Raw genomic sequence first — 14,631 nt, 5'->3', positions numbered from 1 at the left:
GCATTTACGCCTGAGGAGGGCTCGATCTAAATCCCCACCTCTCCTACCCAGAGAGACTTGTTCAATCCCTGCAAACCTCAGACCTTGTGATGAACCATGATGGCAAACCTTCATATGTCTCGCTACAGGAGTGTCTCTGGGGTATGTGACTGAATGGACGTGTTCCATGATCCTCCTTTTTAGAGGTCGGATGGTCTTTCCAACATACCTCAGTCCACACTCAAAAATGAGAAGATAAATCACCCCCTTGGTATTACAATTAAAGAATTGTCTCTGGTCACATATCTACACGCCACACAATGACCGCATTTATATGTCCCGTGAACAGTTAGCCAGTTCATGTGCTCCTTTCTGTTGGCAAGATGACTAGGTACCAATAGCTCTTTTAGATTCTTCCCCCTGCGTGCTGTTAGAGAGACACGTGGTGTAACTACCTCCCTAAGTTGGGGGTCATGTGCCAGAACGGGCCAAAATCTGCTCAAAATACTCTTAGCCTGGTACCAACCTGCATCAAAATTAGCCACGCATCTAATCTGTTCTGTTGTTGGGGGACTGATCTTGTCTTTCAAAAGTTCTGACCGATCACTCAAGAGTGCTCTCTGATAAGCCTGTTTCAAGCAACGAATGAGGTAACCCCTTTCCTTGAATCTAGTTCTAAGCACATTGGCCTGAACTATAAACTCATCTATGGTTGAGCAGTTCCTCCTCAATCTGAGATCCTGCCCGACATGGATTCCCCTTTTAAGAGAGATTGGATGGTGGCTTTCCCACCTCGGCATCGTGTTAGTTGAAGTGGCTTTCCTATATAGGGTAGTCTGTACAATAGATTCAGGTGACACTGTAAAGGTACAGTCTAAAAAGTTGAGTGATGATCCACCTATCTCAACCGTGAACCTCAGATTAAGGTCATTAATATTCAATTCCTGAACAAAGTTTATAAAAAAGAGTCCCTAGTGCCGGTCCAGACAACAAGGATTTCGTCAATATATCTCCTCAAAAGGAATATATTGTGCGTATATTCCCTAAAATGATCAGAGAAAACCACACACTGCTCCCACCACCCAAGGTGCAGATTAGCATAAGACGGGGCACAAGGAGTCCCCATAGCTGTACCCTGCACCTGGTGGTAGACCTTCCCATTGAAGAGAAAAAAGTTGTGGGTTAAGATAAAGAACAGGAGATCGAGCACAAATGTGTGTTTCTGATGTTCCTGTCCCCTAGTGTACAAAAAATACTTCACATGATTAATTCCACTTTGATGGGGGATGGATGAATACAGGGCCTCCACATCAAGGCTACATAGCAGTGCTCCCTCAGGTATGGTCACAGTGGCTAGGCACCTGAGGGTGTCCTTAGTGTCCCTCAAATATGATGGTAATTGCTGTACAAAGGATCGTAATATTCTGTCCACATATAGACTGGCCCTACTTGTAAGGTTACCAAAGCCTGACACAATCGGTCTCGCTGTGAGGGTGGGATACTGCTTATGTACCTTGGGGAGGCCGTAGAAAGTAGATACTACTGGGTTCTTCACGTACATATAGGAATGCTCGTCTCTACTTAAAACTCCATCATCAAATGCTGTATCTAGAAGGAGTTTGAGCTCTTGCTGGAATCTGCACTGAATATTGCCTAAACATTTGTCCATCTTGAAATTGTTGACTTCATTGATATGCTGCCATATCACAAAAAAAGAATAAAAAAAATAAAATTAAATAAAATTAAAAAATAGTATCTGATTTTCATGACAACCTGGTGTAGAAGAAACCAGAATGTGTGGATGTATTCCAAAAATAGCTGAAAATACAAATAGTAATCTGGTATCTATTTCATCTTCTGTGCCTGTGTACATCTCATACACATTTGTGTGTGTGTTTGAACAAACTGGACTTGGCTGGCAATAGGGGAATTGGATGTATGCAAGTACATTCACACTAATGTCTTTATTGATTCAAATATAGCACTTTGATTATTATTTGATATGCATTGCATGAAAACATGCCTTTTATGTTCAAACATGTGTAACCCTAGCTAAGAAGATCTTAAACTGTTATGTTCTGCATATCAAATACACGTGTGCCTAGCATGGAAAAAAAAAAAAAAAAAAATTGGTCCTGCAATCTTTGTAGGACCAAACCCAGGAAACCATTCTAGGTTTTGTAAGAGTGACAACCACCAGAGGTTCTCAGAAAAAGGTAGTGCTTACACAGCTGAGGCTGCAGGGACAGTCTCTATGGCGCAGAACTACTGTATTAGGCGGTAGTGGTTATGGTGGTTACAGTGTCCCTTTAATGCAAATTTATTCGTTTTAACAGCTGTACAAAGTAGTAAGACATGGATTTAGGACAGGGTATTAAGTAGTTATAACAATTTGTGATCTACAGTGCATTCAGAAAGTAAATAAACTACATTTTTGTTTTTCACATTTTTAAGCCGAATGCTACAATTGTTTCAATTATCAGATCAGTCTACACTCAATACCCCATAATGTTAAGATCACATTTTGACAGCATTGACAATAAAAACAGAAATAACTGATATAACAAATTGAAATAAGGATTCCGACCCGTATTACTTAGTTAAAGGGAAACTCCAGTGCCAGGAAAACGATCTGTTTTCCTGGCACTGGAGGGTCCCTCTCCCTCCCACCCCCCAATCCCCGGTTACTGAAGGGGTGAAAACCCCTTCAGTCACTTACCTGAGGCAGCGGCGATGTCCCTCGTCGCTGTCTCCTCCTCCGCGACACTCCTCTTGTCCATTGCGTCGGCCGGTGGGCGAGACTGATCCCGCCCACCGGCCGAGGAGACCTAATGCGCATGCGCGCCAATGCCGAGCATGCGCATTACGTCTCCCCATTGGAAAGCATTGAAAAATAATTTCAATGCTTTCCTATGGGGTTTTGAGCGACGCTGGAGGTCCTCACACAGCGTGAGGACGTCCAGCGATGCTCTAGCACAGGTTTCCTGTGCTATGGACCAGGAAGTGACCTCTAGTGGCTGTCTAGTAGACAGCCACTAGAGGTGGAGTTAACCTTGCAAGGTAATTATTGCAGTTTATGAAAAACTGCAATAATTACACTTGCAGGGTTAAGAGTAGTGGGAGTTGGCACCCAGACCACTCCAATGAACAGAAGTGGTCTGGGTGCCTGGAGTGTCCCTTTAACTTTTAACAGCTATTACAGCCTCAAGACTTTCCATGTATGATACAACAAGCTTAGCACACATAGGTTTGGGTATTTTCTTCCATTCATCTCTGCAGATCGGATAGGGACAATCCAATTTGGGGTTTCTCCAGAGATGCTTGATTAAGTCCAAGTCCCAGCTCTGGCTGGACCACTCAAGGACATTCACAGATGTGCCACTTTTGCATTGTCTTGGCTGTGTGCTTAACCCCTTAAGGACACATGACATGTGTGACATGTCATGATTCCCTTTTATTCCAGAAGTTTGGTCCTTAAAGGACCACTCTAGTGCCAGGAAAACATACTTGTTTTCCTGGCACTAGAGTGCCCTGAGGGTGCCCCCTATGGACGCTTGCGTGCTCTCACTGTGATTTTCACAGTGAGAATCACGCAAGCGCCTCTAGCGGCTGTCAATGAGACAGCCACTAGAGGATTTGGGGGAAGGCTTAACCCATTAATAAACATAGCAGTTTCTCTGAAACTGCTATGTTTATAAAAAAAAAAAAATGGGTTAACCCTAGCTGGACCTGGCACCCAGACCACTTCATTAAGCTGAAGTGGTCTGGGTGCATAGAGTGGTCCTTTAAGGGGTTAATGTGATTGTCCTGTTGGAAGGTGAACCTTCAACCCAGAATGATGTCCTGAGCACTCTGGACCATGATTTCAATAAGGATATCTCTGTATTTTGCTGCATTAAGCTTCCTTTCAACACTGACCAGTCTCCAAGTATATGCTGCTAAAAAAATACCCCCAAAGCACGATGCAGGAACTGCTTATCATCGCCACACTACATTGCCCAGGTGATAAGCAGTTCCTGGTTTCCTTCAGACATGAAGCTTTTCATTAAGGCCAAACTATATTTCATAAGCTCTGAGAATCTGGTTTCTCACACACAGAGTACTTTAGAGGCTTATTTGCAAATTCCAAGCGTTCTTTCCATGTACGTTGCAGTGCGGAGAGGTTTCAATCTGGCCAGTCTGTTATAGAGGTCAGATTGGTGGAGTGTTGCAGTGATGGTTGTCCTTCCACACATTTCTCCCATCTCCATACACAATCTTTGGAGCTCACCCAGAATAACCATCAGTCAGTGTCCATTTATTTTAGTGCCACAAGTTAAAAAAAAAAATAATAATAATTATATATATATATATATATATATATATATATATATATATATATATATATATATATATATATATATATATATATATATACACACACAAAAACTAATTTATCCCTTAGATCCATGGTCATTCCCTACCAGTGGACTGTACATATCCAAGAATGCTTGTTCAACTGTTGATATAGATGATCACTCACTGCTTTAAAAAGCTGTCAGGTTGCCATGTCCTACCTTCTGTCCTCCTCCTGCCTGTCTGCTGCTGATGTATTCAGGACCCAGCTTCTGACGCAGAGCATTCTGGACAGCTTGGTATTCTTCAGCAGTATACTGATGCTGTAATAAAAGAATGATTCACATTAGAAGGCTGTATCTAACCCATCTTACAAGCACAAATCGATTTTCAAATTCCCCATACTTGATGAAAAACTGCAGCTTTTGCAGGGACTTGGAAGTGTTCACCCAACAAATCCTAAATCCCCTACTGCTTTCAGTGGCAACATTATGTGTATCCAGTAACCCATGTTCAGTTGGGTTTTATCCAATATTCAGCACTAGTGAATAGCTTCATTCATGAAAGACAAATGTCTTAAGTTATACTTATGCATTTCTGCTCATTTAAACAGGCTTGACCATGCACAGAATCCACATCACAAGGAATAGGAGAGGTAGGAAATGTCAGTACAAGTTGATAATGGATATATCTTGGTGTATTATCAGAAAATGGCAAGTCCACAATCTGTATTGCTTTATGGTGTAGCAATCGGGTTACATAATATAAAGGGATTCTACAGTTTAAATAATACAAACCTGTATTCCTAACAGTATAGTTCCATTTGCCGTAGGATGAAGGACCTACCAACTTTCTCTTTGGATTGCCTAGCTGAGGAAGCCCAGATTGTGGAGAAACGCATCCTTGGCAACAGAGAAAGTTATATATTGATTTATTTTTTATATTCCTTACATTTATTGTTAAAGTTAATATAAAAAGATACTTTGAAGGTACGCTGTCATTTTCACCAAAATGGCACTACACTGTTATGAGATTTTACACTATCATTTTAAGTTTATGAATGAATTCTATAGGAGAACCTTGATTTCCTACTTGTGTCCCTAGCAAAAGGGCTTATGGTCAGCTTCTAACTACCGGGAATTAGATATCTGTTTATATTTCCTGCAAGAATTGAATTTAGCCGAACCATGAATTGTAGTAGATTAAAAAAAACAAAAAACACAAATGAGACAAATTTGAAACAGCCAATCTGCAACTTTAGCTATTTCCCTCTCAATTTTCAATTCAGATTGCCAGTTCAATTTAGAACCGAAAGAATGTGTCACGCAAAACTGAATATGTACTTTTTTTTGTGATAAGATAGTACTTTGGCTAATTTGTAATTTCATGTGGTGTAATATTTGTGAGAACTCACACCCAAGATTTCTTCATCACATTTCCCCAATTTCTCTCTAGCAAAAGGCACATTATATCACGGTCATAAAAATGTGCTGATTTTTCACACAAATATCATTGAGAAACACCTCCATTGATTCTTTATGGTAAACGCATCAAATATAGTGGAAAAAGCATTGCTCAAAAAAATAAATCTAAATTGCATGTATTTTTCATAAGTCAAATAATAGCAAACTATATATCAAGTAAAGTCTGTGCTACATCCACATAGTACTGCTATAAGTCAGTGTCTCAGTAGTCTAATAATTAAAGGCTTACTATAAAAAGCTGCCTCTGCTTACACCTTATATTCTTCTAGTCTAGAACAAATCAGGAACGTAGGGAATATGACTAAAAAAAAATATATATACTTTTTTTTTTGTTAGTGAATAGCAAAATCAATTGCAGAGTGTTACCAAGCATATCCATAGACAGCCATTAAAATAAAATAGTAGGCACCAAAACAACTTTTGCTTGTTAAAGCAGTTTTGGTGTATAGACCTTGTTCCTGCAGTCTCTCTCAATTCTCTGCCATTTACAAGTGAAATCACTTGTTTCTGTACCATAGTCACACCTCCCTTGGCTATGACTAACAACCTCCATTAAAAAAAAAATAGAATAAGTTTTGATCTTCTGCTCTGTTAATTAATCTTTAATCACACAAAGAAGGCACTTGCAAGCTCTAGCCAGTTACAAACTTTAAGACATAATACATTCTAAATTAAACACACTAAGCTATTAGGGAAACTAAACTTTTCTAAGAAGTCTGTACAGAGATTGTGTGACTCTCAACCAGGGGAGGTTTACCTAGGGCTGCATGAACAAACTGATTTAATTTCTAAAATTACAGAGAATTGAGTCTTCAAGGGCATGATCTGTACACCAAACCTGCTTCATAACCTAAAGATGTTTTGGTGCTTAGCGTGTCCCTTTAAGGAGTCAGGGTGCATCCCTTGGACACAGGTGGCACTGGCACATAATGTGGCGTGGCATTTACCATTTTTTATACCCCCCCAAAAAAAAAGGCAATCTCCAATTTAGGAAACATAATAGATTTGGAGAAATGATAGCCACCAGTGAAATTTTAGCCTTTATTCATTAAAATTTTGAGTTAAGTGAATAACCCTCTGTGGTGGAAAGTGCATTATGAAAAGCTTTATCTAATGTTATAATAAATGTGGGTGAGATACTGTGTGGGTGTTTACTTTGGATGAAGTTTTGGTGGGTGGGGCAGTATCTTGCTCTTGGGCCTAGGCAAGCCCTGGGCATAACTATCTATAAACATTTTATACACGCAAACACTATGCCAGCCTCTTCCACTCACCTGTCCAAAATGTACTGCCCCATTTCCTGCCTGGACCGATTTAATCTGGTCTCCTCCTCCAGTAGGCCGATTTGCAGACATATTGTCTTATTCTCTACTAAAATGTATTAAAAAAAATATATGTATTGTAATTATAAACACAATTGTTTGATCTTGATTAAGAGATGGTTATTTAAACACATAAAACATATCTGAATCTAGTTTAGACAATATGCAATCATAACTGGGAGAACTGGTCTAGGTTTCTTAATCTGAGAAAGTTTTAACAATATGCAGCTTATTTTGCAATATCTGCTGGTAAAGACAGAGTGCTCTTGAACACCAGAGAGAGTAACATACAGATCTGATATCTAGCCTATAAACTCAGTAGGTCCTTTAAAGGAACACTATAGTAATAGAAATACAAACATTTATCAATAGCTGTGAAAACCACCTAGTTTATCACCCAGCCTACGAGTCAGCTAAGTGAAAGTGATTTTACTCACCTTCATTCCAGCGCCGCTCTGGTCTCTTTTTGCGTCTAGCCTCGCTCCACCTCCTTAGCTGAGATCATCAAACCTGTGGGAAAACCATTAGGAGGCTAATGCACAACACGCCACATTGTGCCAAGCAGTATCTCTCTTTGGGGAACTTTAGCTCCTCCATCCACAGTGTGGAGACGCTGAACATAGGTGTTACTAGGCAGTAACGAAAAGGCAATGTTTACATTAAAAAGCCTGAAGGGAAATACTATACACCAAAACAACTACATTAAGTTGTAGTTGTTCTGGTGACTATAGTGTCCTTGTAATCCTTTTTAATTAATCACCTTTGTTTACTATTGGGTCTAACACACGTAAAACCCTGTAATAAGAACATTAGCTCACCTGGAATCCAGCACTGGGTGCAGCTCCCCAGACTGGTTTCCATGTCCACTTTGTCACCGCTGTAGTCACAAGGTCCAATCAAATGCTTCCCAAAAAGCATTCCCAGAAGCATTTGAATGGACCGTTCTCACCAGCAGAGAGCGCGTGCACTTGTTCTGAGCTGGTAGGGGGAGGGAAGAAATATAAAAAAATCCCATTAAGGTTAGAGAGGTTGGGACAGCAGGGGAACTTAAATGAAAGAAGTGGAATGCATGCTTTCCCTGCAAGAAACAAGCTCATTACATCTATTGCCTGTGCACACTGACAAAACTTATTTTTTGTAATTAATTTGCACAGAACAAATATACATTGCTAAACAAAACTAAATAAAAGAACCAAAAATAAATTCACATATCAGTCCTGATTGCCAAATGTCGAATACACCTAGGATCTAAATTAATTTCTGGTAGTTAGCACTCCCCAATGCTATATCAACCATAGGGCTTATTTTATGCTGACACCAACACTAACCATATACCTACCCTAACTTTACCCTTAATCCTACACTATCCCTAATCCTTAAACAGCATTAACACAAACCTTACCCTATCCCTAAGGAAGCCCTCTGTTAATATCAGTATTAATATAAGTAGATGGGTTTTCTAGTTAAAAACAGCAGAGAGTGCTATATGGCCGCCATCTACTAGCTTTTTTCCAGTGTTACAGGAAAATGTTCCTATATTACCGAGAAAAGCATGTTTTTTTTCCAGCCGATTACACTGTGATCAGTGCTGAGCTGCTGGTAAAGCCCAACCCAGACCACTATCAGCCATAGAATCATTGCAGCTGAACACAATCAGTAAGCCGTAGTGTTCTCAATGGATTTAAAGAGCTGTATGGGTACCCCAGCCCATGGGTATTTAAATGCCCATTTAGAGAGCTGCATACAGCTCACCTGTCAGTCTGGGGCCTATAAAAAGGCCCCAGCTGACAGAGGGGAGCCCAAGTATCATCTGATACCTGGGACTCCCTGGTGTGAGCAGGGATTTAACACTGCTCACATCAAAGCTGCAGGACATTCCATGCTGTTCTGTTGAGGACAGCGTGGTATGTCCTAATGTTGGGAAGGGGTTAAGCTTCTAATTTCAGTCACAGGTGGATCAGACAGGAAACAGAGACACTGATTGTTTGCTCCACCTGTGGCATGTGAGCATATAAAGAAACCTACAATGTTAGTGGGACAAGGAATAGATATGGGGGAGAGTATTCTATATTTTCCAACTCCAAAAATAAACTAAACATGACTAAGTCATGCTACATTTAGACTTGCATACATAATAGAAATGTAGACACAAATCAGGTTGGTAAATATCTAACTTCTAAAGGTTTGAGTTACCGGTTGTAATCATTTTGGCATTCATTTTTTATGGGTTTTTTTAGTCTGTATTTATTCTTATTGTATTTTTTTTTTATTAGGTGAAAAGGGAAACATAACTAGACTTTTTATTTATATAACTGGGAATGTAGAAATATAAAGTGTCTTAACATTACTAAACAACAAATTACATAAAACAGAATGCTAAATTTAGCAAACCAAATAGCCCAACTGTGATCACTGGAGAATGTCAAAATCAATTATTTTGCCTAAAGTTCTGCAATTTGGTATATGGAATTTAGTGAATGGTGCTTTTACAGAATCCTCTTTCCTGTCCTTATGCTAATATTTTCAAGTTCTGCTAGCATAACACACACACACACACATTTTAATAAAACAAATAACAAGAGAAGATCCTGCAAAAAAAGAAAAAAGTGTGTGTATGTGTATATATATATATATATATATATATATATATATATATTCCATCTATCTCACAGGGCAACAGACCAAATCTGTTTACAAAATGCACTTGCAAGGGAGTAGTAATAAAAGGCCTATTGCCATATCCATGTACACTAGAGTTGGCACTTTTCATGTATACATAAACTGAAGTAGCCTTTACATAAACTGTCTTCAGTTTATGTATTTATGAAAAGTGCTGCTTCCGGTGTACATGGAGATAATAGGCCTTTAATTGCTCCTTCCTTGTGAGTGTAATGTTGTAGGCAGGTTTAATGTTTGAGTGTGTATTGTCCTATGAGTTATTTATATTTTTGCAGTATCAATCCTTGTTCTTTGTGACATTTAGCAAGGGTTCAGATGAGTCGTGGGTAATACAGCTTTTCTGGAAGAGGAGGATATTTATTTATATGTATCTTCCTTTGATGTAATTTTGCGTTTTACTTTAGTTTGTATTTACACATTGTGTTTGGTGTTATACATTTTAATAAAAGCCTTACTAAATATAATAAAAAGGTGTGCTATCAGGAATTAACTCTTTAGTGTTCTCTTAAATGCAAACCAATCGTATACTTGACATGCAAAAACTGACTATATGGGAGGCAAGAGGCGCACAGAAACAGGCAAAAGGCTATACCGTTCACAATATTAGTAATAAATAGTAATCTGCCTTATGTCACAGATACTACTACATGACTAGAACATGGAGGACCAAGTGTCTGATCCCAGGCTGTTGTAAACAACAAATCACATGTCAACCTTAATGCTGTTAGAGCATCATAGGAGTTGCAGTTCTGCAACAGCAGGTGATCTAGCTGTGGTCACCCGTGGTGTGCAGGACTCTGCCAGTACAGCTGTATTAGGACAGGTCACATTATAGGAGCACGGTGCACTATGCTGCAGAACTCATGGCTCACCTCCCTCTGCTCAGACGACTATTGATGACGTATGACTCCCAGCATTCTGTCCATAATTCCCGCCTCCATGCAGTAACCAATCAGAGGATCTGTTCACAAAGCATGCCGGGAAGGAGGTCGTGCTTCCCCCTAGATCGGGAGAGCGAGGTGCCCAGGCTCTGTGTTACATCCCCGGGTCCCAGCCCGCTACTAATCGGGGCTTTATAAAGTTATATGCGCTCAATGTGTGGAGCACTTACTATATAGATAGGGTATTGGCGGCTATCACAAAATGTCCGCCATGTTGGTACACCCAAATCACAGCCTGCTCTAATAGCAGTTATTGTGACAGCTTGTCGAGCTGCACATTTAAGATCAGGAAAGGTTGGTAGACGTCACTAACTCCACTTCTCTTCTAGATTAGTAGTAAGGGACATTACTGGAGTGCAAGACCAAGGCTACATTTTTTTTAGCTCTGCTCAGTTAACTTTCTAAATAAAAATAAATAGTAGGGAATGAAAATCCAAATGGCAAAATGTAATCTGTGTAAACTTGTTTGAACAGGGCCTTCTTCACTTCTTGCCTCTGTTGATATTTTGCAATATATGCGGCCTCTGTTAATAATTACATTGCAGGGTTAACGCCTCCTCTAGTGGCGATCTACTAGACAGCCACTAGAGGGCACTTCCGGGTTTATAGCACAGATTTTCTGTTCTATAGCGTCGCTGGACATCCTCACGCTATGTGAGGACCTCCAGCGTCGCTGAAATCCCCAACCGGGTGCGGGGATTGGGATTTAAATCCCTACAGCTGCAATCTGGTGTGAGCTGTCAGCTGGGCCAATGTTTGCCCCAGATTGACGGAGGCGTTGTATGCAGACATTTAAATACCTATATCTACAATGTGGTGTTAGCACTTTTAAATGCCTGCTCACACCAGGGAGACCTGGGTATCAATCGATACCTGGGGCTCCTCTCTTTCAGCTGCCCCAGACTCATTGATGAGCTCCATGCTTAGTTCAAAGTGAGTGCAGCTGCTCTTCTCTAAGGTAATCTTGAGAGTTGTGCGGAGCGTTAACATGGTAACCCATGGCAGCACTCTGATGACTGTGGCGCTAGCAAGACTTAGAGAAGAGCAGAGCAGCTGGGAAGTGGAGATCGACTGTGCTGGGTCCCAGGCAGTGTACAGGAGCCGGTGGCCCAAAGATGCACATATATATATATAGCTGTTATCATTATATACAGACTCTCCTCACTAACCAACCAGGTTCCGTTCTGACAACTCGGTCGTAAAACGAATTGGTTGGTAAGTGAGAATGAGATACAGAGCATGCGCACCAGTGCAGATCTATGTTCAGGAAAATTTCCTTGACTCCCCCCCCCCCACACACTCTCTCAGACTACCTCTCTCATCTCTCTTACTTCCCCCTCTTCTCTTATATAGCTTCTTCTTCCCTCACCCCCCCTTAACCCTCTTTACTTGGACCTGCTCTCACCCCGTGGTATAGGGGTAAGGTTCTTCTCCCGTATTGATTATTTTTCTTCTCTTTTCTCTTCTCTCATCTTTAATTTATCAATAACTAGGCACGATAGCGCAGCCGGAGAAACGAGGATGCCTAAAGACGAATATGGTTAGCGTAGAGTTAGGGCTCCTTACTGTGATACACCGCCTGGAATAAACAAAAAAACATCAATGGGAGGCAAGGCACAAAGGGATTTACGGAGGGCTTGTCATAAGTGCTTATGATGCATGTTGTATGTCTCAGGATGCTCACTTAATTTTCGGCTTCTGCGCAAGCCTGGTTTGTGTAATGTGCTTGCTATACCTATCGTGTGAAAAATAAAGAATAAAAAAAAGGAAAATTTCCTCGAATGTAGACAAGTGAACCAGAGCAGGGAATCCCTCTAATTTATGTTGGGGGAATGTACCCCAAACATAGATTTGAAGGATTTCCTGCTCTGGTGCACTTGTCTATGTTCTTTTCTATGTACAAACCAGCTCTCTAACGTGCGGAATCCCTCAAATCCAGCGCTAGAGAGCTGGTCGTAAGTCCGAGTCGTCGTTCAACAGGTCAGTCATAAAGTGAGGACTACCTGAATATGTGCACATAGGTAATGACGGTTATGGTTGTTATGAGCCCATGGACTGAACCCTGACATGCCTCATACCGATTGTGATTGCTGCTGGGGTTTTCAAGGTGCTCAGCAAAGATTACAGTGTAATCATGGAAAGCATGCTGGATTTCAGTATTACAGGAAAATCTCCCTGTCATTCTAAAAGAAGCTAGTAGATGACAGTCACATACCACATTCTAATGTATTAAGGAGCTTTGTCACCTCAAACCTACTTTTCTCTATCATTTCCTCTTTCTGAATATGTTCTTTTCTTCTGTTCTCACATAGTTCTCTTTACGCCCTTTAAAAACGCTTTCAATACTTAAAGGGAAACTATAGTGCCAGGAAAACAAACTAATTTTCCTGGCAGCATAGGTTCCCGCTCTGTCAAGTGCCCGCCACCTCTCCCATGGTGCAGAAGGTATTAAAAAAAAAACTTCTGTCGGTTACATGGGTCTAGCGCCAATGTCCCTCAGCGCTGGTTTGGGTCTGCCTTCTCTCCATCCCCCCCGCATCAGCCTACAGAGAGACCTATGGGAAAGCATTGGATTGGCTAAAAATCATAAATTCTGATGATGTCTGTAAAGAGGCAGTTCAGGAGCGGGGCCAATGCCAGTGGACCTGCGCATTTCTGGAAATTGATAAAGGCTTGCAGTGTCGCGGCTCCCTGTGCCACTGCATTGTGAGCTCTCTGACTAGTTATGGCATAATTTGGTAATTAAATTCATTTGCAATAAACAAATGTGATTTGTAATTATGCTAATGGTTTATATACGATTCCAGGATATGATTACATATCCTGGCAGTCATGTATACATAAGAAGGGGTTATTGGAAAAAAAATATTTTAATTGCTCAAAAAAGCTTTAAAAAATAATTTGCCAAATAATAAAGTTACAGATAAGAAAACTGTCACAGATTTTAGGCAACCTTCAGCACTGGAATATGCCCATTTTTTTTGTTTTTACTTTTTAAAAAAAATGTTTACACACTACTCTTGGGCTTGCCATCTAACTGGTATTTTACCAGCCCATACAGTATCTGAGGCTGCCTGGCCGTGACGCTATTGCAGTAATACGGCAATACAAATGCAGATATTTTTCTCAGTATAAACAGAGATTACTCTGCAATACCAGCACCGGCCAGTAGGGGTCACTGTGCGTGGAAAGAGGCAGGGATAGGAAGTTACAGCATACCCTGCCTCTCTCTACTCACAGATCCGTGAGGGAGCAGCTACACAGCACAGAGAGTTCAGACAGCAGCTCCCAGTCAGCAGAGACAGACTACAGCTTAGGGAAGTGAAAAATGGGGGGGGAAAGGCAGCAGGGAAACATGGGTATACTGAGACACTAGGGGACACTTGAGGACACTGAGACACTGGGGGACACTGTGAGACATTGGGACATGGAGACACTAGGGACACAGTGTCTCCATGTCTCCCAGCTAGTGTCCCCATTGTTCCCAGTGTCTGTGTCCCCATGTCTCTCAGTGTCCCTAATGTCTCAGTGTTCCCTTGTCTCCCAGTGTCCCCAAATATGTCTCCCAGTGTCCACATGTCTCCACGCCAGTGTGTCAGTGTCCCCATGTCTCCCAGTGCCCCCCCCCCCCCCCCCACATGCAGAGGCGGAACTGCTAAATCTTCAGCACTGTAATAGCGCAACCGGGCCCCTTTAAAAATGTCAGCTGCACCGCAAGTGCTGCTGGGTGTAAGTGACGGCCGGTAGCTTCCTCACAGCTCACTCCACGCGGGAGAGGAGGCAGAGTGGATACTGCGAGGAAGGGAGAGGCAGCCGACTCCCATCAGCCCCAGCCACCCTCCTGCACTGAAAAGGTAAGAAACAGGAGGGTTGCTGGAAAATTAGATGTAT

The 14,631-nt window shown here is 41.2% G+C and overlaps 1 protein-coding gene across 5 annotated transcripts in view; it reads right to left on the bottom strand.

Moving 5' to 3' along the window:
• Positions 1-10,857, bottom strand: part of RAD52 (RAD52 homolog, DNA repair protein) — a 32,102-nt gene extending 21,245 nt beyond the window's left edge. For 2 of the 5 annotated variants that reach the window (XM_063445327.1, XM_063445331.1), the window contains exons 1-3: positions 10,672-10,857; positions 7,073-7,169; positions 4,536-4,637 (exon numbers count right to left, since the gene is read on the bottom strand). In XM_063445327.1, the coding sequence (XP_063301397.1) occupies positions 4,536-4,637; positions 7,073-7,153 (183 nt within the window). In that variant the 5' untranslated portion in view covers positions 7,154-7,169; positions 10,672-10,857. Of the gene's footprint in view, positions 1-4,501; positions 4,638-7,072; positions 7,170-7,938; positions 8,016-10,671 lie in introns of those variants that run through there. The other 3 variants (XM_063445329.1, XM_063445328.1, XM_063445330.1) reach the window with 3 other exon arrangements.
• Positions 10,858-14,631: the final 3,774 nt, after the last annotated feature.

The sequence above is a fragment of the Pelobates fuscus genome, chromosome 3, assembly GCF_036172605.1.
Source record: "Pelobates fuscus isolate aPelFus1 chromosome 3, aPelFus1.pri, whole genome shotgun sequence".
In the NCBI taxonomy this organism is placed as follows: domain Eukaryota; kingdom Metazoa; phylum Chordata; class Amphibia; order Anura; family Pelobatidae; genus Pelobates; species Pelobates fuscus.
The sequence above is the reverse complement of the archived record's forward strand: the minus strand, read 5'-3'. Positions and strand labels throughout refer to the sequence as shown.